This window comes from Mus pahari, chromosome 3 (assembly GCF_900095145.1).
Source record: "Mus pahari chromosome 3, PAHARI_EIJ_v1.1, whole genome shotgun sequence".
Lineage (NCBI taxonomy): Eukaryota > Metazoa > Chordata > Mammalia > Rodentia > Muridae > Mus > Mus pahari.
Genome location: NC_034592.1, coordinates 56,034,919 through 56,061,884, shown reverse-complemented (window position 1 = coordinate 56,061,884; position 26,966 = coordinate 56,034,919). Strand labels below are relative to the sequence as shown.

The 26,966-nt window shown below is 36.9% G+C and overlaps 1 protein-coding gene across 1 annotated transcript in view; it reads right to left on the bottom strand.

Moving 5' to 3' along the window:
- Ubr3 (ubiquitin protein ligase E3 component n-recognin 3) overlaps positions 1-26,966 on the bottom strand; it is a 135,167-nt gene that overhangs the window by 14,213 nt on the left and 93,988 nt on the right. The window contains exons 27-32 of the mRNA XM_029535740.1: positions 25,107-25,217; positions 22,131-22,331; positions 19,950-20,086; positions 13,489-13,574; positions 10,534-10,639; positions 2,957-3,060 (exon numbers count right to left, since the gene is read on the bottom strand). Of these exons, the coding sequence (XP_029391600.1) occupies positions 2,957-3,060; positions 10,534-10,639; positions 13,489-13,574; positions 19,950-20,086; positions 22,131-22,331; positions 25,107-25,217 (745 nt within the window). The remainder of the gene's footprint in view (positions 1-2,956; positions 3,061-10,533; positions 10,640-13,488; positions 13,575-19,949; positions 20,087-22,130; positions 22,332-25,106; positions 25,218-26,966) is intronic.

Below are 26,966 nucleotides of genomic sequence, written 5' to 3'. Positions count from 1 at the left end.
CAGAGGCAGGAGGATTTCTGAGTTCGAGGCCAGCCTGGTCTACAAAGTGAGTTCCAGGACAGCCAGGGCTACACAGAGAAACCCTGTCTCGAAAAAAATCAAAAAAAAAAGAGAGCAAAAATAAGAACAAGCTGAGTATCCAACTCATTACAGTATTTCAAGAAAATAATGAAATTAACATTTTAAATAAATATAATGTAAAATTTCCCCTGCATTTCCTTTCTTTTCCATAAAGATAAAATCTTAAATAGAATGATTCAAAGGTTGCTATCATTAATTGGGAACTGTGGCTGACTCTAGACTGATACCAACAGAAGCTCACTCAGCCACATTTGCTTTACTGGTTAATGCAGGAAAACACTGAAATATTGAAAATAAGTATTTACTGAGCTCAATATTTAATGAAACTGAATAGTTGACACTGTACTTTGTGTGAGTTTTCCAGGGAAATCTACAAGTCTCTGGAAATAGCTACATCCACTGACGTCCTGGCTCGCCTGAAGCTTTAGGGCTTAGTGCACGGAACAAGGAAAATGGAACTCCAAGGATTACAAAGGCTCTTCTCACATCGCATAAACTTGTAAAGAGTTAAGATCTACCAAATGCTCTAAGTTCTTCTAGAATGAGGTGAATGCGTAAGCCCGAGGCCCTTTGGAAAGAGCACACAAGAAACAGGATGGGGTGGAGATGGGCCAGAGACTTGATTCCTTTCCTAAACACACCGTGCAAACTTTTTTGTAAAAAAAAAAAAAAAAGAAAGAAAGAAAAGTACTTTGTACTACATGGAAATGCCAAATTTCCTTACTCTTCCCTTCTGTCATCTAAAGTTACTAGTTACAGGTTGCCTGAGCCCTTCTTCAAAAAACTATGGCCTACAAAAATTCATTTCTGATGTGCTTTTCTGGAGCAGAAGCTACATTCCATTTTCTCTTTGGTGAGTGAAAAACCCAAATAATTTAGTAAGATTTTATTTGCCTTAATCATGATAGAACTAAGAAAAGATCCCAAAGTACACGTAGTTAATGCTGGCCCCTTGAGTATACTACAGGCAACTGGATCTTGCTTCCAATAAAATATCAACATTCCCAAAAAACATTACATAAATGTGATCACAACAGAAGTGCTGAAGATTAAAGTGTGAGTAATGGTGGTTTTGAACTTCAAAATAGAAAATAAGCAATTATGCAGAAAATAAGGTCATCAGATTTTTGACACAACCATTCCAGTTTGCTAATATTGACTAACAGTATGTTGGTTTGAATGAAAGTGGTCCCCATAGGCTCATATATACTGCCTAGGAAGGATTAGAAAGTTCGGCCTTGTTGGAGGAGGTGTATCACTGGAGGTATGGTCTTTGAGGTTTTAAAAGTCCATGTCAGGCCCAGTCTGTCTCTGTCTCTGTCTCTGTCTCTGTCTGTCTCTCTCTGTATGACTGTGTCTGTGTCTGTCTCTCGCTCTCCATCTTGCAAATAAGATGCAAGTTACTAACTACTGCTCCAGTGCCATACTTGTCTGCTTGCTACCATGTTTCTTGCCATGATCATGCACTAACCCTCTGAAACTGTAAACAAGGCCCCTGTTAAATGCTCTTAAGTCCTGGTGTCTCTTCACAGTAATCAAACAGTAAGGAATCCATACTATTATGTGTCAAGTGGAAGGGATATACAAGAGCTGGTCTAGTTCTGCCTGGAGGAACTGATAGCCTACAGAGGAGACATTCGAGACAACCTAGTGAGTCTGAGTGTCAATAGTGAAGTGTAGGCAGGTTAATATGGAAAAGGAAAGGGATGTCTAAAAGGCAGGTGGAACACTGGGAGTTAGTAAGTAAAGAATGGAGAAAGAACAAATATTTAAATATACTCATCGTATTCGCGTTTAGCTGCAAGCACAGTAACTACCATGGGTTTTGCCCACCAATTTAACCCCTCCCTGCCCACCACTGCCTTCACCAGTTCTCTCTACACCCCTCTCTCATTTTTATTCCATTATAATCTGTTACTTCCATAACTAAAAAGATAATTTCTTACTGCTTTTCTTTATTATAGAATTATTTCTAGTCTATGGCCAGAAATCCCCAGGAAAATTCTTCAATAAACTTTTAAAGTTTAAAGAACTGGTAAGATCTGTGGAACTATTCAGAAATGTACATGTACACAACCAAACTTTTCCCATACAGTTTTAGCAGATTTGTAGATTCACTTAAGTCAACAATTAAGTTTAGAAGCACAGATTTAAAAGCCCTGATCTAAAGAAGCTATCAAAGGTCTAATGTGATGGCACATACCTTTAATCACAGCATCATAGATGAAGGCAGGCAGATCTCTGTGAGTTCAAGGCTAGCCTGGTCTACATAGTGAGTTCCAGGAAAGCCAAGGATATATAGAGAAACCCTGTCTGGGATAGGGGAGGGAAGGAGAAAGAGGAGGAAGCAGCAGCTAGGTGGGCACACCAACCTGATATATGAAGCACTATAAAGAATATAATGCTAGATAATCCCAGTGCAGTGAAGACCAACCTTAGATGTGGCAGGGCCAGCTGTGCACAGACTGGACTCCTAACTGAATCTAGCAGAGGAAGCCAGCTGTGCACTGCTGTTGAGTCCCTCCAGTCCTCTCCCACTGCTCCTCTCCTACAGACTAATGGGACAGGGTGCCCCGTGTGCCTGCTCCTTTGCTAGGAGGACTCTTCCTCAAACTGAAAATCAAGTAAAATCTTTCTTTAAAAAAAAAGAAGAAGAAAAAATTTTTAATGAAAAAATAGTATTTTATTAGTAGTATATTTTAATCACAGCCAGGAAGGCGACAACTTAAAAAAACACCTTTATTTCTCTCTCGCTTAGTTAAAGCTTTTCTCCATCATTCTCACGGTCATTCTGTCAGCCTGGATATCCTATTTGTCCCTAGAATCTCCAAAATATTCCAAAAGTAATCTGAGAGTCTGAATTTAAAAGACCTACCTTTACGTAAGGGTTGTGGCATCATTAAGATCTGGATAAGCAGAAGGGATGTCACATCATGATAAAGGATTGGAACTTCTGGCTGCTGGTCTTCATTCCCCACCCTAAAAGAAAACGGCATGGTCACATTCTAGAGCAGTGCATATCTTTCTAATTCATTTCACATCTAACACGTATGGCTACAAAACAGAAACAAAAGCAAGAGAGCAATCTTAACAGAAGTGCTTGATGGCCATATTTTGCTTTACTAATGCTGTAATTGTTTTGGTTATGCATGCATTTCTTTTGTCTTAACTTGAAAACATTACATAAGAACTTTATTAAGCCTTACCAAAGTTAAACACCTGTACTACATTAACGTGACACTGAGTCTTTTGGATCACTGAAATCACAGAAACTAAGGAAGGTATTGAATAGAACACAAGAAAACAAGTCAGATAAGGCAGCTAATAGATCTAATTACAACTAGCTCAAGATAAATAAATGAAAAAGCACAGGCACAGATCAGAAATCTGGATTGGTTAATATTCTCATTAAAACTTGTTAAGATTTTATTGCTGACACAAATTCTAACAAAAGCCTTAACATCTGGATTTTTAACGCAGGATAATCAAAGAAGAACTTCTCACACACCACAAAAGGTATCAAAGCTAGAGATGGGCAGCAGCACTATGAAAATACGGACCTCAAGCAGGGCTCACACGAAAAGAGGGCACACCCACCTACCTGCCTGCCTGACTGGAACTGAACTCAGAGCCTCTAACAAGCACTCGATCACCAAGTACAGTCTTAATATTGGAAAGTTAATTATTTTTATTATACATTCAGATTTTCAAAGTCAATAAAAGTAAATCTCAAGCTTCCAAAACTGGCTGATTTCTTAGACAGGCTTGAGCAATACTGTCTAAGCCTGTGATTAGGCTCTACTACCCAGCAAAGAAATCAGTAAACGCTGGAACCTCTTATGTGCCAGGCACTGGACAAACAGCTGGATGAGTTGATTCCTGCTTCTATGACTCTTATGACTACTGATGAAGGATAGCTCTTTAAATTTCACCATTCCCTAAAATACTCCTCATATACTGTACTATAGTCCTCTCTGAGGCTAAGGCTCTCATTATCTCGTGTCCCAGATTTCTATGCTCCTCGCCCCTTATTTTCTAAGACCAAAACTGGGAAGGGAAGGAGGAGCACCATTTAAGTGTCAAAATCCCTCATGTGAATAATTTTCCATATGATCAATAATAATCTCTTAATTACAAAGTTTAGTGGACATTCTAAATCCTCATCTCATTGACCCTTGACTTTAGATATACTTGAATACAACTATCTGGAAATATTTTTATCTTTATCTGCTACTGCAGGTGAAAATAAATTCTAAGTTATATATACATGTAGGTATATATTTATATGTTTATATATTTGTGTACATGAATATATAATATACATATATAATATTATGTGTCTATGCATACATATATTTTTTTTCCATGAGAAATCTCCAAGAAGAAAATAGAGATAAATACAACAAAAATCTTAAGGCTGGGAACAGACTATGCCTTATGAAGGTATTTAACAGATATTGGATGGAATGGAAATTCAAAGTTTAAAAGCAATAAAAAGATAAAGACCAAGTTCAAACTTGTGTCATAAAGATTTCTTTTTTTTTTTTTTAAATGGTAAGCAAAGTAATTAAAGTCAAAAGACAAATATTCTTTGTGGAAATTTTTCTACAACTATGAAAAAAAAAACCAGCATAAACCAGACCTTGACATTCATCTCCAGGCCCAACTGTGACAAAGTAAAATTCAGTATATTAAATCATAATTATTCATATACTTTAAATAATAAGATACCAGCTAGGCGGTAGTGGCACATGTCTTTAGGCAGAGGTAGGTGGATTTCTGAGTTCCAGACAGCCAGAACAGCACAGTAAGACCCTTTCTCAAAGAAAAAAAAAAAAAAAAAAAAGTAAGACACCAACAGAAAAATGGACCGAGATCCTGAAAACACGATTCACAAAGAATTCACAGCCAGGCAAATCAGTGTATGCCTTGTAATCCTAGTACTGGGTTTCTGAAGCAAGAGATCTATTAGTTCAAGGACAGCCTTTACTACAGTGATCTACACCATCCTTTCAAAATACAAAAGAAGGGGACTACAGAGATAACTCAGCAGCTAGGAGCACTGATTGTCCTTCTAGAAGTCCTAAGTTCAATCCCCAGCAACCACATGGTAGCTCACAACCATAAAATAAATCAATCTTAAAATATATTTTAAATATCATATAATATATAATATATGATAGACACACACACACACATACCCCTACCCGGAGAGATGGCTCAGGAGTTAAGAGCTCTTACTGCTCTTGTGGAGGACCCAGGTTTGGTTTCCTCACCAAATTAGCTTCTTTTTCTAGTAGATGGTGACTTATACAGACACTAGCACCTGGTCAGGGTGCAGAGAAGACAAGACTGTGGCATGCCCACCTCTAAACTAGACAGCTATACCTCATTCTCTCCCTAAGGCTCAGGGAGCATCATGGAAACAGGAGCAGAAAGGGTGTGAGTGACAGGTAGTGGGCATCACAGAGGCAGTATATGGTGGCAGGCCCACTGTACACATAAATTCAGTGGCTTTAACGCCATGTCCAATATCTGCAGCAATCATCCCAGCATGGAGAGGGAACACATCAAGTCCTGTCCCTAGATGAGGAACTATTGGGGTGGCTATGGGGTGGGAACAATCAATTCTCTTTGGAGAGGTGGCCCTGAGAAGCTACAACACATCCAGTGGGTAGACAACATGTACACCCTGCACATACAGGCACCACTCAGGGGTCTCAGTGAGAGGGGGCAAAAAGAAGTTGGGAGGGGAAAATGGTAGTGAGCCTCGGGGAGGAACTGAAGTAGGGAAGAGAGGTACGACTGATTAAAAAGGACTATATCTTGTATAAAATTTCCAAACTACAAAAAAGATTGTTTCTATCTCAGTTTAAAACTAAACTCTAAAAGTAGACTGGTGGGGGAGATAGCAAAATTCACCCACGTAAAGAATCCTAGTGGTACATGCTTGTAATTCCAGCCCTGGAGAGGCATAGAAAACCAGCAAGCCCAAGGCCAGTGAGAGACCTTGTCTCAAATAAAACAAAACCGAAGGTACCGAGGAATAATATCCGAGTTTCTTCTCTGGTCTCCACATGCACACAGATCTGCACATACTTCCCAAAAATAAATAAGCACACATGTGTGCACACATGCTTCACACACACACACAAACACCATTACTTCTACGAATAACAGAAAATAGAATACTGTTAACAGAAATAATTTTGCCATTTAAAAATTTTTTGATTATAAACAAAAGGAAATAATTTCCATTAGTATAGAAGAAAACTATGTATGTAAAATCTATCAAATTAAACATAGAAATTTATGTTAGATATTAGAAAATAAATATATTTCAATTTTAAAAGTATAAAGATACAAAATATGGATGATGACTATAAAACAAACTTTAATGTTATAATTTTATAACCATAAAAATAAGAGTAAATATGGGATGGGAGTATGTCGATCAGATTTTCCTGAAAATACCAAAATGGGCAGAATTGTTAAAGCTAAGACTTACTCTGCTCCTTAGTGGCAGTGTGCCCCTAAAATACATAGGATTAACTTTTCTAAGACTCAAAGCTCTTATATGTAATAGTTAGTGGTGTTGATTAAACAAAATGCCTGGCGTAAAGTAAGTATTGTGTAATTGTTTGCATTAGTACTATCCTAAGGCATCCTAAATTCTGCGGCTTGAAAAGGATCATAGCCCAAGCATTAGGTATTATGGAAAGGAAACCCCAGTTTACATCTTTAACCTTCTAGAGCACCAATATTAGACCTAGGAAAGTTTTGTTTGCTTAGCATCCTTTAGATTCATGTAGGAAGGCATTCTCAGATTTTGTTGTATTTACTGTTTATTTGTCCTTGGTTTCCAAGTCTACTTAAAAAAGGAAAAGTACTACCAAATGGCAGGAAACCTGAGTTTTCTTTCTTTTTTTTTTTTTTTCAAAGAGTGGCCATCTTTTCTTTTTTTTTTTTTTTTTAAAGATTTATTTATTTATCATATGTAAGTACACTGTAGCTGTCTTCAGACACTCCAGAAGAGGGCGTCAGATCTTGTTACGGATGGTTGTGAGCCACCATGTGGTTGCTGGGATTTGAACTCCAGACCTTCGGAAAAGCAGTAGGGTGCTCTTACCCACTGAGCCATCTCACCAGCCCCCCTGAGTTTTCTTTATTATGCAAAATACACATAGCTTGCTAAGCTTGGCTAAAAACATAAAATACATACATATACAAAGTTTTGCTTTGTTTTGAACACACACTCATTCCCATAGATATCTTGCCTCAAGCATCTTCCTACAATGATACTCTGTGGATACAAAGAATAAAATCCCTTGAAAGGAGAAGCCCAGCAATTACTCCCATAGCCAAATGATCAGAGTCGCTATCTATGGGAAGTCACAGGACAAATCAGTCATGCCTCCTGATATTATACACTATGAATACCTTAGTGCGGTAGTTCTGCAAAAACACTGGGAAATATTGAACAGAAACAAATTAAAAGACAATCTATAAAATAACTGGCTTAACCCATTTATTTAAAAAAAAAAAGTCAATGTCAGGAAATACAAAGAAACATTCAGAATCAACTTCAAATTAGAAAAAACTAAAGAGACACAAAAATTAGACACAAATATGATCTTTAAAATCTACAATTTTCTTTTGCTATATACTTTATCAAAGTAACAGGCAAATCTGAGTAGAACTTGTATAACGGTGAATGCTGTTTTTCATGTGTCTATCCGGTTAGCACAGGACAGCGTCAGAAAGACACCCCATAAGTTCGTCTATCATAAACTCAGTATCTAGACATGTTGGGTTTGCTTTACTTTGTTTTTCATTCCTCAAAAAAAAAATAAATAAATAAAAACAAAAACATTAATCTTCTCATTCTCCCCAACCTTTCCTACACAGACGGTAATTTGTTCTCCTGGTTGTTCTCTTTGAACATTCTAGATCTTTCCACAGCAGTAAACAAAAGCTTCTTTCCCTTTTCTTTCTGTTTTAATTGTAAGTTCATTTAAATTTTCTACAGTGTAAAGGTAAATGGTGAGATATTTACAGCTATAGAGAGAAGTAAAATAAAATTCTGTGTTGACCTATACTATACTCTATAATAAATCCCAAACAGGTTAAACTGAAAACCCTACTGTAAAAAGTAAAACCATGCAGGCGCTGGAAGAAACTGTGAGTCAACTGCTTCGTGAGGACAGAGTGGGGCAAAGTTCGCTGACCTGAAAGGAATAACTAGTAAATTGCTAATTTTAAAACTTTAACAATGACAACAACAAAAATCAGGTAAACAGACAACTGAGAATCTGGTGGGATATGGGATATATTTTCAACTCATAGCACAAGGGACCAGGCTCGATACTATATAAGCATGGCTGGAAATGAGAAAACTGACCTAGTCTTTACAACTAGTTAATAGGTAAGAGAAACACAATAAGTAGTCCATGTGGATGGAAGACAGATGTACCTAAGTTTACTTGATTGTTTTTAACTTAGAAAATGTTCGTATAGCAAAACACATCCGAAGAAAGGTCAGTTGTTAAATAGTGAGGAGAAATAAGATGAAGTATACATCATGTTGATGATATAGTAAAACAAACCTTAAAAGTTATTTTTAAAACTTTTTCATGTTTCTTTTTTTACTATATACTCCTAATAACAAATTTTCTAAGAGCAAGGGGAATGTCTGATATAGTGATTAATACTTGATAGGCTCTAGGATCACTGAGGAGACAACCCTCTGGATGTGCCTCTGAGGGAGTTTCTAGTTTGGGTTCCATGAGCTGGGAAGACCTCCCTTCAATGTGCATGGCACCAGCCCATAGTCCCATAATAAAAAGGAGAAAGGAGATACCAACAGTGTCGGATCCCTGTCTGCCCGTGCACTACAGTGAGCTACCGCCTGATCCTGCCGCTCCCCACAGGACAAGCTGTGCCCTTAAACGAAAAGGAAAATAAACCTTCAAGTTGCTTTTGTCCAGCAACTTAGCTTGAAGTTACTTGTTTATACCAATGAAGTTAATAGCAGTTAATAGTGATGTTTAAAGTCAACAAATAGTTATACAAAGGAGTAATTACATTAATATACAGGTTTTTAAGATCAAAGAAGATTAAAATGACAAAATGTTATGACTTAAAAGCTTTGCAATATTGCAATATGACTGAATTAGAAATACCAGTAAGAACTCAAGATCTTTAATCCTTAAAAAAGAAAAAAATGAAAAGAGAGAGCTAGAGAAATGGCTCAACTGGCCTCTCTTCCAAAGGACCCAGGCTGGTTCCCAGCACCTGCATCAGGCAGCTCACTCCCCTCCCTTACCTCTAGCTGCAGGGAATCTGATGCCCTCTTCTGACCTCCATGAGTACACACAGGGCACGCATTCACTCAAACCCATAGAAATAAAGAAAGTAAATCTCACAAAGAAAGGAAGGATGGATAGGTAGGTGGGTAGGTGGAGGGATGAACAGGCAGGCAGGCAGCTAGGCAGATAAGCAGGCAGGTATGGCCTACCAACAATGAGGCCCCTTAAGACCCAGACCATGAATTCTAAGTATTATGAGAGAATTACACAGAGAAAGGGCAATTACAGATATAAAGTGAACTGTGTTCAAACCAGGAAACAAAGATATTATGAAATAACTATATAGTGCAGCATGTCAAATGTGCACTAGCCAACCTAGAAGGATTCTCTCTGAACTAGAAAGGAACAGTGTGAACCAAAAAGAATGACTAGAATGAAATGAAACACATTACATTTATAAAATATTGTAACAAAATAACCAAGCAAGTGGAACTTACTGGTAATCAATGGGCATTGCCAGAGCACTAACTCATTACTTTCAAAGTTTATAAACTGGGAAAGAATCAAACATTCATCCTGCCTATCTATCTATCTATCTATCTATCTATCTATCTATCTATCTATCTACCTACCTACCTACCTACCTACCTATCTATCTCAGAGCCAACAAACAGTCCATATAAGAAAGTTCTTTATAGAAACAATCCAGCTAATACATATCAGATGAGCAGATTCTTCTCTATTACTATTTTATGAAACCTAATGAAATAAAAGACTTAGCAAGTACCACCAGCGGTTTACAAACTATCAGATGAAGAGTAATAAAGATCTTACAAGGAAGTGTGAAAGGCTAGGTGAACCCACTGATCAAATTGTGACATAAAGTAGCAACCAGTCTCTACGTACTTCTAGTTGAGTGCTTCACTTGCATAAAGCCAATAGGATTCTTCAAAAGATTGTCTCACTTCTCAGAAACTTTGTATAATTTTTAAAGAATATTATGGTGAATTGTTTTAAATTTTATTGTACACTTAATGTTTCAAGGGGAAATATATTCATATACAAATTTAATACCATTTTTAAATTTAACAACTATCTTTCTAAAAAGGATTTTAACTGTTTTAATTCTTTCAATAATACTTACTGTGAATTCATATCTTCCACTAACTGGGTGAGTTTTTTCCATGGATTATACTCAGAATCAATGGTATAAAGCCGCATGTGCAAAGCTAATACATGGAACAGCTGATCTAAATGAATTGGGGGGAAAAACACTAATGAGAAAGTTGATACAATTCTTCCAGAACAAAATGTTCTCAAACGTTCAAGTAACTTTCTTCCAATAGTTTTATTAAAGAAATATGATCCTTTTAATTTGATCAGTCATTATAATAAATCAAGTTTACCCCGTGTCTTATGTGGGTTTTTCTTGCTGTGACAAAAGCACTTTGGGGAGGAAAGGGCTTCTCTTACAACTCTCAGGTAACACCCCATCAGTGAGAAAAGGAACCTGGACGCAGGAAGTGTAGCAGAAGCCATGGAGGGGCACTGCTTACTGGCTTGCTCCCCATGACTTGCTCAGTCTGCTTTCATATACCATCCAGAACCACTTCTCCAGGGATGTCACTGCCCCAATGAGCTGAGCCCTCCGAAATCAAACACTAATCAAGAAAATGCCTACAGAGTTGCCTATAGGTCAACCTTATAAAGAAATGTTCTCAATTAAGATCCCCTCTTCCCTATGTCTAGGTTTGTGTCAAGTTGACAAAACCCAACCAGCAAACCAAGACTGACCACCATAAGCTGCAACCACTTCATTCCCATCTACAGTGCTCTAACCGCAACTCCCATGATTCCTAATAAAATCTAAACATGTCCTTATGCTCAGCCTTCACTCACAAGTGGTCTGCTTTCCTCATCTGCTATAGACAGACCTGTTTCACCTTCATTTCATGCTGCAGCTATACTGGTTTGTACTTCTTAGTATTGTAGTCATTTCCTAACTCCAATTTGCTACCTTCAACTCCCTACATGGGTATTATTGACAAGACATCCTTAGCAGTTCAGATAAAAGTGAAGTTCTTCTTTGGAGAATCTCTCCCTCCAGGTCTTCATTCTTTGAACAATTAAACTATTTTAAGCTGTCTATACATTTTAAATTGCTGCATACACAGACAGAAGTTTAGTATAGATCATGAATTATATCTACATTAGGTTAGAACTTCCCAAATCAAAGTGTCAGAACTAGAGGCTACCTTAGTTTTTTTAACTAAAGTATAGGCTAGTTTTGTGTTCCATTTTGTTGTTGTTGTTGTTTGTAGTGCTGGGCCTGGAACATTCCAGGGAAGTGCTCTACCACTGAGCTAGACTCCTAGTGTCCAGATTTAATCTTGGTGAATCATAGAATCCCTTGAGATGTGAACTGCGGCTTCTCAGCTACAGTAACAAGCAGGAAGTCTCAGATCTAGGTACAGAAGGGGGTTTATTTTCCTGCCAAGAGATAATGTCTCTCACATGATGCTCTGATACTAATAACTACCCAATATATATCTTCCAATGGCTTCAACAATTTCTACTTCTGGCAAAGAAAAACCTGAAAATCTTCTTTAATGTCACCAGAATCTGTGGAGTTTCATAACTACTTTCCAATCATTTTAATAAAGAAGTAAACAGTATAAACATTAACAAAAACTTTCTCTTAATAAAAAGTTATACCTTATTTTTTACATTTGCTTGATCCTACATCTATTGAAATCATATTGATATGAAATTCTTCGTCTAATTTGCAACAGAAGCTTTGTCATTATCTTTCAAAGCCTTGCTATTATCCAGGAAAGCTTCACTGGTTCGATCCAGAAATGTTCCCCACCCTTAAAACTTCTAGAACAATAGTCATGGGCAACAGCCCATAAAATCATAGCCAAGAACCAGTTTCCTGTGCTGCACACAGTGCCCTGCATCCGGCAGAACTGGTGGCTAAGGAGACCTGGAAGTCTGACTCAGGACTCAGGAGCAGCACTGGACAGAAAGTTGCTACAGATGCCTGCAGATAGTGCTCATCAGGACAAGAGAAATCAGTGGTAAGAGAGAAAACACTGGAAGCCGAAGAACTTGAGAAAAAGCCACTAGAATTTTATTTACTAGTATCAAGATTATGGATAAATTCACGAATTCTAAGCCTCTGAATAAACGTAAATGTCTCAGAAGAAAAATGTGCACCTTGAACTCCTTTACTGAAAACCTTCCAGACAGCACTGTCTGGACTAGTACCAAACCATTATAACTCATGTAACTGTACTATGTACTAATTCAAACACAGGATAAACTACACCTTCTTCATCTTAACAGTTGCCCATTTAAAACATGTTATTACACCACAGAATACACATAAAGTTTAAATGCATACATTAGAGGGCACTAAACACTCAGTAAATAAACAGCTTCTTGAATCTTATATTCTAGAAATCAAGTGGTATCCCAAAATAAAATACCCAAATCTATTATAAGTAATTTTATCAAAATTCCATGTTTGTATTTTTATGGTAAAAAATTTTAAGGTATCTTGCTTTTAAATCAACCCTAATGCATATCTTTTCAAAATTATATATATATATATATATATATATATATATATATATATATATATATGAAACTTTTATTTATATATAGTTTAAATTTATATGTAGTACTTTTAAAGGCTGATATGCATTGCTACTGGATATTATTAAGTAACAATGTAAAATTTCTTTCAAAAACTTGAATTTTTTTATTCCTAGAATAATACATTTATGTAAATCTGATCAATTAGACATTTATATTGCTAACCAATCACAATATAGAAAATGCTAAATATCTACATTGTTTTTCTAAGGATAGTAGCATTTTGAACACGCTGACCAATCACAAAATAGAAAAGGCTAAATATTCACATTGTTTTTCTAAGAATAGTAGCATTTTGAACATTTATTACTTTGAAAACTGAACTTATATGAACAGAATTTGAAGGAAAACAAAACACTGAATGACCACTTTGCCTAACAGGCATTCAAAACTGGCACAGATAGAAACCTTCTAAGGCCTAGCCCTGCTTAGTACTTACTCAAACAGGATCGTTTCCCCGCTGCGCTTGCACCGCCCGAGCAGAGACTGCCTCCTCTATGAATCAGTTCCAGTTCCAGATTGGTTCTGTAAGCAAAGCATTCGACTCTATCTCAGTTATAGGCTAGGGAGACTGTTTTTATTGACATACTTCAATCAAGGTGGAAGATAAACTCTTCAACTTTATTACTTGCAAAAGCACAGTTTATGCAGCATTCATGTTTTTTCTTATACTTAGCAATTAAAAAGTAACAATTTATCCATCTTTCTTAGATGTTTAAATTTAAACCTGTAAAAGAAGTACACATACAACTATGTAATTGTTGCAAAGTCTCAGTCACTTGCAAACTAAAAATTGGGCCTTAACAACAACAAAAATTCCCTGCAACATATTTTATAAGCCTATATATAAATTTAATGAAAAATATGTACTTCAACTGTCATCCACCAGATAGATAACCACTGATGTTTCTAATAAGGAAACGGTTTTCATTCATTGGAGATTAGATGGTCCCTGGAAATGAGTACTGTGAAACAAAACCACCAACTCTGAAGTGACTATGATCAGCACGTAGTCAATCATGGTCTCTTTTATAGATTTCTACAATTTCAGTTTTATAAAAACTATCGTATAGTTATTGATAGTGGTAAAGATCAGGACTGCTTACAAACATCTGAAATCACAAGGCATTCAGCATTTATTAGCTTACCAAATAGCAACTATGAGTAAACTGATGTTTCAAAAAGCAAACCTATATAAAACCAAAATGCTCAGAGTAACATTAGAACATTTTTACCAAAATAAAAAATAAAATTTGAGTTATACTTCGACTGTGCTGTATTTCAATCATATTACCTTAAATATTTATTTTCAACCAACAAAACTGAGTTATCTAGTTTATGTTCAAAGTATGCTAATAAAACACCCACCCACCTCCACCTCCACCTCCACCCCCACCTTAAAGAGAGTTGAGACTTCCAGCTTACTCTCTGCTGCAAATTCAAGAAAAGACTACATCCTATTTTATTTAAAACAAAACATTTAACTGGTTTTCGCTATATTTTAAAATGATATTTCACATATAACATACAACTTTAAAATATTAATATTCCTGAGTCTGTACATTTGCTACCCATTTCTAACAGAATGGTTTCATCTTCTTCTCGGGGTGGGGAGATGTACTTTAATATGAATAAGGTTCCTGCTCAGAGCTCCATCTGGCTGCTGCTGATAAGGGCATCTGTGTGACAAGGGAATTTTCCACCCTTCAGGCGATTTGCAATGCTCACTGAACTTCTAAAAACCTACCAGCAAGGAAGCAGGGACAAGGATTTCATATTAGTGGACAGAAAGCGAGCGCGGAGACCAGCATGTGTTCCTTCATCAAGGGAATATAAATGAGACCAATATATTTTGTTTTCACAAATCTTCTGTTGCCTAATCTGTAGAAAAAAATTAATGGCTATATTCTCTTATAAAAACTATGATTTCCTAGATAGCACTTTTTAACGTACCAACCAAATACACAAACAAATCTTACACATCTATGTCAGAACCAGAATGTCAACTCTCATCTCACTGTATTTATAAAAATGTCACTAAATTATAACAACAATTCTGTTTATTGGATCACCAAATATACTTTAAAGGATGACAAATAAGTTATTATGAATTTTATTCTAAAGAAAATAAATCTATTAAGTCTTACATTATTTTAAATATGGCTGGAAGAAACTTCTATGCAACATTTTTCCTTCATTTTATAAAACTATACAAAAAGTTAATGCATAATATTTAGAATTTAAAAAAAAAAAAATCAATGTCAGAGACCCTAACCATCAACACCGCATTGCTTCATTTCCACCCAAACTTTAAAACTCACTAGACTAAGCCATCCAGGTGGATGTATATCCCCTATTACATTCCACTGCTGAAAAATCACAACAATCTGCTTTTCTTTCCTGAATAGATAATACAAAAATAAGCATAATTTGAGAGTGAAGTTTTTATGCTTTTAATACTTGAAGAAAAGTAGATCGTATCTTCTACACTTTCTACCACAAACATACCCAGTGAATTTGGCAACAGAGAAAGCCTCTACATTTCAAAGAATGATAAGACTGGAAAAAGCTATCACTGTTGACTTAGATACACCAGGCATTAAAAAGTCCTTTAACTATACACATCAACCCCTTTATCTATATCAAAGTTTGTGCTCTTGTTATGTTCCCCTTCTTACTGTTATTTTTAGGGCAATAATTTGAAAAACAAATGTGCAGGCATACATATTCACATATACAGCCAAAAAAAAAAAGTATGCATGTGTGTCACAGAGAGAGAGAGAGAGAGAGAGAGAGAGAGAGAGAGAGAGAGAGAGAGAGATATCAATCCAAACTGGAACAGTAGAAAATGCAAAGATTTTAGAGAACAGATCTGAGGCCTTGATCTAGCCACTTCATTGTCTGAGCAAGTTTCTCTGTTGGGTTGAGAGCCTAAAATGAAGACACAGCTCTTCTAGGAATCCTTTCTCAGAGAGAAAATAGATATTTCATATACTTTGTTTTAATGCGTTTACATTCCCTTTTGAAGTTCTATAGTATTTTACCAAAATAACATTTGTAGAACCTATTTTTATTCTGTTTTATATACAATGTTGCTTAAGCAACCATGTCTTAGTGTCTAAATTCCTAATGATACTTAACAATATGCTTTATTTAAAAAACAAACAAACAAACAAACAAACAAAAAAGAGCTATGTGAGACTGGGGAGATAGCTCAGTGGGTATGGTGCTCGCCTTGCAAGCAGATCTCCTATACCTACATAAGGCCAGATAGATTTACCAGACCATCTGAAAGTCTAGCATTCAGGAACTGAAGAAATAGAATCCCAAAGCAAGGGGCTAGTCAGGTACCTAAACAGAAAGTTCCAGGTTAAGTGATTGAAAAAGAAACTCCACATCAACTGCAGGCCACCCACCCCCACACACACACATACACACACACACACACACAAACACGGGGGGGGGCATGCATGCACACATACTAAGACATATACATACATATATACACACACACGCATAGAAAATTAACCATTTTTATTTATTATAGTTGATCTCCTTTCGCTGATCCTTACAATCCTTAAATGCAACAACAAAAGAGAAAGAAACAGGACAGACAGATTGTTTTCAAAGGAAAAAATTACCTCAAAAAATAGTTTTAAATCAAAAACAAAAAATTAAAAGGGTTCAGTTGGACCCTGGGTATGGTGGCTTATCCCTGCAGTTCCAGCTACTCAGGAAGCAGGGGGAGGAATTGCTTATGCTTAGACCTTTGAAATCAGCATGTGCAGGGTGGTCAGAAGCTACTTATAAAGAACATTACCTGGCTTTAGAAAGTACTCCTCTTATTTTCAACATAATCACTTTTAAAGATCTAAACTTACAATACAGTATATGAAGATATATATTCATTCTACTGAATGCCAATCCACTCATGCTTGAGAGAGGTCTGCTCATCTGCATCTCAATGCTCCTGTGTCTTCTCTCTACCATCTCCATGTTTCTCATAATTACACACCTAGAGCTACAGACCAAGAGTACTTAGACACAAAAGTCCTTGGTGGGAAAATCAATTACTGAAAGTCATGTCTTTCTTAGTTTCAGTAATGCAATAATGAGTTAATATTAAAGGAAGCCTTCTTAGCCAGTATAATCTCTTCATAGTCCATTTTTATGACTAATATTTGCAACAGAACAAAAATTTCAGAAATAGATTAAAACATATAAAGTTGGTATGGTTAATTTGAGAATTAATTTTCAAAAATACATTCCAAAAATTTCCCTTCTGTTGCTTTCAAAAAAACCTTTTTTTCCATTTTCAAAAATACATTCCAAAAATTTCCCTTCTGTTGCTTTCAAAAAAACCTTTTTTCCAAAAGGGTCCTCATGTAAATCAAATTAAGCACAAAGACATGCAGCCTTTCCATCAAAATACTGAGCTCTCCAGCCATCTTCCCAACTATCACAAGTTCTATGCTCCCTAAAGAACAAACAAAATTACTTACACAGCTAGGAGAAATTCAACTCAAAACTAGAGCTATGTCTTAATAAAATGCCAAATATAAATATATCTTCAAGTTCTGGGAATCACAAAGAATTAAAAAATAAAGTAATTCAAAGTAAGTTTGAATTACAACTTATTTCATAAATACTTACTTGAATAACTTTGAACTGTAACTTCTTTCATAGTTAATAATTTCAGAAATATTTTCTCTGAAAGGTAGGTACTAACATATTTCATAGGACTTAAATATTTAAGTAAAATACTGAAACAAGCTGCATGTTAGAGGAAAATAAAAGCCTTGCCATTGGGTTCTGCTCAATGTGATAAAACCCTTTTTCCTTCATTCAGATTTTACTTTTGTGTCACTTCTGGCCTTCATTTGTTTTCTTCGCAACAGCTAAGTGAGACTTAAGGAGGCCTGCAAGCTCACAGTGGGACTTAAGGAGGCCTGCAAGCTCACAGTGGGACTTAAGGAGGACTGCAAACTCACTGAAACTCTGCGAGTGCTTGATTATTCTAAGCAGATAGTCACTGTCCCTCTGTCTGAGTTTATCACTAGGGTTCAGAGAGAGATTGGGAAGGCAGCCTGACTTTCCTGCTCCTCTGCCCACACCTTTAGCATCTGATCCCTGTCCTTACTGCTCTATAAAAGAGAAGAACACTGAATCCATCTTACGGTTACCATAGCCTTTTTTCATAAGTTATTTATAGTTTAAGGCAAAACAGAAGGACCTAAATTGAAGCCAAATTATACCTTAAAGAAACTGTTTAATTTATCATATTATAGGAAAATTCCATGTATTGATCATTCCCATTCAATCAGGATCTCAGGATCTCCTAGTAATGTCAACTCTAGTGAAACTGAAGGCATAATATACAAGTGAGATATGTGTGTGTGAGAGAGAGAGAGACAGAGAGAGAGAGAGACAGAGAGAGAGAGAGAGAGAGAGAGAGAGAGAGAGACAGAGAGACAGAGAGGAGTATGTGCGTATGTGTGTAAATACAACAGCTGATCTGCATTCAATTGAATTTCTATATAATAATTACATATTATACAGAAGCTATGCATGATCCTAGATCCTTAGTAAAGTTAAATTAAATTTAGTTTTATTAGCATATTTAGTTATAAGTATGTAGTAATCAGTAACTCCCCAGAAACAAAATAATAATTATATACCTCACCATCTAAAAAAAAAAAAAACAAACAAACAAAAAAGCATTCTGGATAACAACAGCCTAGGAACACAGAATAGGAAGTCGTTTTCTAATGCACAGATACTTCTATATCAATCTGGGTCCAGCAGTTATGTTTACAGACTGAAGAGTGAGGTAGGTTCCTTATCTTGAGATCTAACTTGCTTGCTGAAATTCTTCTAAGTCTGGATCCATTTCCTGGGTTTTAAAGGTTACATAAACTCTTTCACTTACTGTTTTATTACACTGCTATGGGAGTGGGGCAAAGAGATTAAAAACAGAACACAACCTATAAGAGGTGAACACAGACAGGAAGAAAGATGACTAACTGAAAAACCAAAACCACTGAATCTTGACTCAAACGATCTCTTAAGTCCAGCCTGTAGTTCTGCTAGTAAGTTGCTGGATGACTTCAAGTCCCATCATCTCTCTAGATCTTACCAACCACAATACTATATGAACAAAATAAGAAGTATGTTTGCAAAGACATACAAGGCTCTACAGTTAAGGCTTTAGCAGGATGTGTTTGTGTCTAGCTGTATATACCTGCATCTTCCCTGTTTCCTTCTTTTACGGCTCTCATTTTCACATATTCTCCAAAAGTTCTGCTCAGACGTGTGCATTGGTGATGATCCAGCTACTCAGAAACTAAGCTAATGCTCCCTAACTCAAAAGATGAGAACAAGTGCTGCTTCCCTGAGCCTGCCAGCCAGAGCAGAGGCTGGAGCACCTGGCTTCTTGCTTTCTCTTCCTTCGCTGGCATTTCCTAACATACTAGGAGAGCTCTCACTTGGTTCATGTAAACAAAAAAACAAGTTCCTCTCTTGCAGCCTTAATTTCTGTAATGAAGGCATATAACACTGTTTTAGTTCTCAGCATAAGCACTTTACAAGACTTCATCATACATAAAATGCTATATTTTAAGGGACTTATGTGCCCCAAGTGTTAATAATATACTTCCCCCCCCCACCCCGCTACGTTCCATGATGTTCAACAGCAGCCAAATTGTTCATCAAGTAATTTAAAAATAACTTCAGGAAGTAATTTCCTGGGAGGTTGTAAAACTAGCTATACTTTTAACGAATATTAAAGATACACATCCTTTCTTTAAATAAAAACAGATGGTAACAAAAAACAAAGATTCACTAAACAATAAAAAAAAACCTAATACTAAGGAAATACTAATATATATTACACATACCTACCTAGCAACAGAGTACATAAAGAGAAAATCATTGTCTGGTGAGCCTGGGGTCTTGCTATAGTCTCTGTATTTCTTCTGAGTGGTATTTTTTATATCTTTCATTACAGATTCCATTTCTTTACTTAAGTTGGTTTCTGACTACAAAAAAGTGAACATACATATAAAACTCACATTAATTTTCTTTAGTAATAGCTTAAAACTGAAATATTTATTATATAAACACACGAGAAAATTAACATTAAATCAAAGTAGATGTAACATAAACAACTTTGCACAATTTAGTATATAAAGAAAAATTAATCAAAACTGAATCTATCTTATTCAAGTTCTGGATGGCAACTGATAATATCCAATTATGATAAAACCCAATTATGAATTATTGAGTAAGCAATACAAACTCTAATCTATTGAGTACCTAATGCTAAATAATATTTTAGAATCAGTTCCATGTTTCCCAAAAAGCTGACTTTAAGTTCAGTTTTCAAAGAAATATAATATCAATGTTCCTTACTTTCTGGCAAATTTTAAATAAAATTTACACACCAAATACCCCTCAGATTCTAAAGTTAGTCTTCATTTGAGAAAGTAAATGCCAAGAGATAAATCTGTATGGTTTAATGTCCAAATTTTTGTTTCAAAAGCTTAGTTTAGTGGCAGAGCACTTGCCTAGTATATGAGAAGCCTTAAGTTCAATTCCCAACACTACAAAAAAGTAGAATGGCAGTAAAGTATGTCACATCCTTTAGAAACTGTAACAAAAATCTACAACACAGGTAAAACATTTTAAGAACTTAAACCACACTAATTCTGTTGGTGAGGATTAAAAAGCAGAATCATTTAAGCCAATTCACATTATAGAAGACCAATTTGTAGTGAATGGTCACACAGAGTAAATAAAGATGTGTGTGAATGTTTTTAGTTTTTATTACATGTATGTGGTGTGTGTACACATGCACACACATATATGGGTGGGCTCATGGATGCTATGGCACATGTGGAGAGCCACAGGACAACTTGGGGTGGTTAGTTGTCTCTTTCCACCACATGAGTCCTTAGGAATTAAACTCAGGTTATCAATCTTAATCTCAATATAAATAACGATATATTTTCAAACATTGTATTTGATACTTATATGCTATATTATATTTGTACATTGAGACAGAGACTTATGTACTATGGTACAGAATAGGCCACATATACTTTGGTAGTCTCTTAAAATTATATTACCTAGAGACATCAAAGCCATTTGGTTTTTATAAATACAATTTGATACTCACACAATGGCAAAATTATCTAATACCATTTTCAGAATGTATCCATTGCTAAATAAGCAAAATAACATATATGTTTTTTGCTTTGCTTTTAACTATTTCAACATCTTTAAAGAGTCTAACCACGTTTAAGCTTGTGCTGGCTAGTTTTATGTCAACTTGACAACAAGCTAGAGTCAGAGAGGAAGGAGCCTCAATTGAGAAAATGCCTCCATAAGATCAGGCTGTAGGCAAACTTGGAGGTCATTTTCTTAATCAGTGTTGGGGACAGGGGCAGTCCTTGGGAGCTATAGGCAGGTAAATCTCTGTGAGTTTGAGGTCATCCTCTACTAGCAAGTCCAGGACAGCCTGGGTTGGTTGTACTGAGAAACCCTGCCTCAAAAAACAAAAAAGGAAAAAGGAAAAAGAAAGAAAGGTTGATCAAGTCATGAGGATCAAGCCAGTAAGCAGCAGGCCTCTGCATCAGCTTCTGACTGGAAGATCCCGTCCCATCTGAGTTCCTGTGCTGACTTCCTTCAACAATAAACAGCAGTGTGGTACTTGCTTAAGGTCATGGTGTTCCATCACAGCAATGATAACTCTAACTAGAACAAACCTTAAGTTCATGATAGTCTTAATACATTTAAATTATGATTTTTGACTAAAGAAAAACATAACATCTGATAATTTCTTCTACAATTTTCATTCTGCTTTTCAATGAGCACAAACAGAAGACAAAAACTTCAAAAAATCAACTTCTACTAAATGCATAAAGGCCCAGGGTAATTTAGGGAAAAAGAGAAAAGACTGTAGGGAGTGGGAAGAGATGGGACTACAGGGAAGGAGGGAGGAGCGGGGGGGAGGGAGGGAACCGAAAAACAGACAAAGTTAATAAGTTAGCCAGGATATTTCTGCCTTACACTGATGCTTACTGGGAAAGCTCCCGGCCGTCCCTGCAGCTCTTCCACTTCCTTTATGAGATCTTGTGTGCTCTTGTTACAAGGGCGTTGCCAAAGGTTATTTTCCACATTGCTTCCAGGATAACATGGAAGAACACTGTTGGCAAACTGTCTACAGAGGGGACACGTGAATTCTCCTTTGTCCACTGAGAAGCCCTGAAGAACCTGGTCATTCTGAAAGATGAAATAAACAGAGAGATATCCGATTCACACATTTGTAGTAAACGTAAGTTACACTACCATACTTTACAGTAAATTAGCATACCATACAAAGAAAGGCATCTCTAAAATATCACAAAAAAATTAAGTCTCTGGTTTAATGTCAACGGTTAACAAGACACATCTTATAATACAGCATTATGCTATAAGCACATGCAAGACACTATTGTTTCTTAAGTAATACCACAATATTTTTTTTGTATATAAGCAAACCTTTAATATCTTTTTTCTGAGGAAGCTATATAAAGTCTCAATTGTTCACATGGACCACAAAGCCCTTTACAATCTGGTTTCTCACTAGTTCTTTAGATATACAGGTATAGATATAATGATTCAAAGGTACCTTACGTCATCAAAGGTTTGGGCATACTTCAGATGGTCACTATGACCCTGTATATACTTTAAACAGCACTCTTTTTTTTTTTTTTTTAATTTATTTATTTATTTATTATAGGTAAGTACACTGTAGCTGTCTTCAGACACTCCAGAAGAGGGCATCAGATCTTGTTAGGGATGGTTATGAGCCACCATGTGGTTGCTGGGATTTGAACTCTGGACCTTCGGAAGAGCAATCGGGTGCTCTTACCCACTGAGCCATCTCACCAGCCCTAAACAGCACTCTTTGTCCACCACATACACAACCTGTTGCTTAATTTAACTGTTAACAGATCCAGAATCACCGAGGGAACAAACCTCTAGACATGCTTCTGAGAGGGTTTCTAGATTGACTCACCTGAGCTGAGTGTCCCCTCCCCCCCAGCACCATTTCACAGACTAGAATCTACCCTGGGAAAAAGAATGTAGAGAGCAAGCTCGTCTCTCTCTCTCTCTGCTTCTTGACTGTGAATCAATATGGACAGAGCCTTGTGCTCCTGCCACCATTCTAGACTCTACCCTCAAACTCTGAGCCAAAGAAGTCTGTCTGTCCATCTGTCTGTCCTTCCTTCCCTTCTTTGCATTCTTCTATTGCTTTTTCAGGTATATCATCACACAGTGAGAAAAGTAACTGACAAACACCATAAGTTCTTGGATAAAGGATCTATCTTATTTACTGTTGTATCCCCAAGATTCATCACAGAATGTACAATACTCTAGAAACTAAATAGTTATTGAAATGTGCTTAAGAACCATTTCTTAATTATTAATCAGCTTATTAATCTTGTATTCTAGCCTGTCCCTTTTCTGCTTCTTGGAGAAGCGGTCATTCCTGAGGAGCAGCCTCCCTGTGTGCTGTGCAGTCCTTTGTCTGCGGCACTGCAGAAGCCATGGTCATTTGGTAGGTAACATCTTCTTTCTGTTGTTTTGCTGTCTCTCCTGTCTTTTCTCAGTACATCAAAGTGTTCAGGTCTGCCTCGTTCAGGATCCTTCCCTTGACCTTGCATCAAGCTGAAGCTAGGATAACTATTGATAACTATTGATAAAAGCATAGCAGAGTCAACAGGCTAACTAGACCATGGAGTGAGTGAATGAATGGCATTCAGACAAAGTAAGCATCATCCTAGCAAGAGAAAAACAAGAGAATATTGGCAAACCACTGACACGATTTAGGAAGGGAGGGAATGAATTAGAGCAAGGAAATCAGTATGAAAGCATCCACAAAGAAGTCAAAAGAGGGCATACACCAGGTGGGGGGAGGGTATAGGGGACATTCGGGATAGCATTTGAAATGTAAATGAAGAAAATATCTAATAAAATAAGTTTTAAAAAAAAAAGAGGGCATACACCAAATGTCAGTGGGACTAGTGAAAGTGGACTAATGGCACGTGGTGCTCAGGAACGGCCACGAGGGCCCTGGCTAGTGCCTGAGTGAAGAGGCACAGGAAGGAGAGAAATGCTTCCCAGTCAGGAATCTATGAAAAGAAAATCTGCTTTTATAGTAGAAATGTTTAGCAAGTTGAACTGAAAGACTAAAACAGGCTTCAATTGTATGCAAGGCCAAGGGAAGGGTTCTGAACCAACCAACCACAGCCTCTGCAGTGTGGCAAAGGACTGACTGCACAGAACACAGGACGGCTGCTCCCCAGCAGAAGCAAGAAGGACTTCTACTCCAAGAAGCAGAAGAGAAGGGACAAGCTAGGATACAGTCACTTACTAGGGAATTATACTGTAAATGTAAGGAGGGAAGAGAGTGTGTGATGAAGACACTGATTTCTTGGTGACAGAAGAAGAAACAGAGGTTGGTGAGTGAAGTCCTTAGGATTTGAGCCAAATGTCTGGATGTGGTTGGCAGACTTGGAACAGCTGCTGTGGCAAGCAGGAAAGAAACATGATGAAAGCAGGAACCTAACTCAGTAAATGTACGTACAGGCCATGGGCATCAACTCAGTCCCTGATACAGGAAATCTTGCATCTGCACGACAGGTCGCTTAGTTTCTGACTTTCGACTGTCTCCTGGGTCAGTTCTAACTCAGGAGGCTGACTAATGCCCGGGAATAAAGACAGACTTGGCTCAGTGCAGGAAAGCGGGGTTAGGAGAGAGCTAACGGACGAGGAAGTGTGCAAAGGTCACATAAGACAGGGTGACCATGTGACAAGATGATCCCTAGGGCAGTGAGCTTAGAACTACAGAGCAACAACAACCAAGACTAATACTAATGAGTCACAGGGGTCAGCTGGAAAGTATAAAATGGATGACCCTCAGACTCAAGAAGAGGCACAGGGATGTGTATGGTATAAAAATCATAATACCTGTAAAGGTAACAGACATCTTTATCCTTCTAATCAACTTACCCGTAATGACTCCATATAGGATTTATGACAATCTATGTGCAACGTGTGGCCACAAGTTTGTACATAAACACCTCCTTCCCAGCCAATTGATACTGCCAAAAGGCAAGAACTCTTCAAAGAGAAAGAAAAAGACAATTAATATGAATATATTGAGATACATTGAACCAAACCTGCTATGTTTTCGTGTATATCCTTAAACATAGTGTGCAGCTTTTTGATATAAATTAACATATGATAGCCCCAAGCAAGATCTTTAAAATTGGAATACTATAAGTTTCAGTTTCCAAATATCCAAGCTTACAATAAAGGAGAATAAATATCATAGACAATATTTCTTCTATCCCGTAACATATAAGTTCAGGGGCTGGTAGGATGGCTAGTCTGTAAAATGCCTTCCATAAAAACATAAAGGCCTGAATTCTGACTCAGTACCTATATCAAGCTAAGTGCAGCAGTACACGTCTGTAATCCTAAACTGGGACTATAGATATTGGCAGATACAGTCCTGGAGCTCAACTGAATAGAAGAGTTCTAGGTTCATTGAGAAATTATCTCAAGAACATGAGTCAGAGAGTGACTGAGAAAGGCACCCAACATCAACCTATGACTGTGTATACGCACACACATATTCATATAGAAAAATTATTGCTGAGCTGAACTACACTGTTGCTGGTCAAGTTATATATCATATATGTACTAGCCTCTCCATTTCTGCCATCAACAGTTTTGTTTTTGGAATACAGACTTCTCTCTGGCTTCCATAATGTCAATCTCCCTTAAGTTTCCTCCACTTGTTTCTCTTACACTTGCTTTGTTTACATTTAAGGGATGTTTGTACTCCTCAAGGGAGTACTACTCTCATCATTGAAACTGTACCTGCTAGGGAATTAGTAATTTCACCTATCCTATAATCCTGGCTGCTTTGCCTGACAGAGGAAAGGAGGGAAGGAGGGAGGGAGGGAGAGAGCAAGGGAGGGAGCAAGGGAGGGACAGAGGGTAAGAGCTATATAGATGGTTTTGTTTTTGTTCCTGAAGCCAGAAACCAGAAATGTCTAGTTCAGCATCCCTCAGCTAACATAACATCACTATGTCAAAACTCTATCATCCTCTCAATAAAGATTTCTCTTCCTCTTGATTTAAAACTCCACAAGCACTTACTCAATGTCAAAAAGAATTAAGTCATTTGCTATCAATCCTTATTTAGCTACACAACACAATATGAGTTCCCAAGCCCAATTACATACTACATATAAGCTGAAGACTTCAAAAATCAATGTTCCCTCCCTTTCTCCTTTTCTTCTCTCTCATTTTCATCATTTGATTTGCCAAATGGCATTGAGGACTAAGCCTGAATTCATCCTGTAGGATCTGCAGTAATAAGATAGGCAGAGTCATATGAGGCACAAGGGACATGAGTGACAACCACATAATCAAGTATTTGAAAGCTGCCATAAAAAAAATGTTCCTACATGCTTAAAAATAATGTAAATCATTACATTTTTTAATGTTGGAAGGAAATTTATATATCATAACTCAAGGTCTTTAAATGTTTCTAAATCCAATGTTCTAATAGTAAATCAAAATTCTTCATGAGAACACCAAAGTTGAAAATACTGCACTGGGGCTGGCAAGACGGCTCAGCAAGTAAGAGCATTTGCCATGCAAGTATGAGGGCCAGAGTTTAATCCTTAGAACCCACAGTGGAAAGGAGACAGTTGACTACCCCAGAGCTTGAGCCACACACAGGCACATACACACTAAAAAAGAAAGAGTATAAAATGCCTCTCCAGATAGAGATGTGCAGCAGCACAGAGCACACACTCACAGCAGGTAAGCAGAGCACACACTCACAGCAGGTAA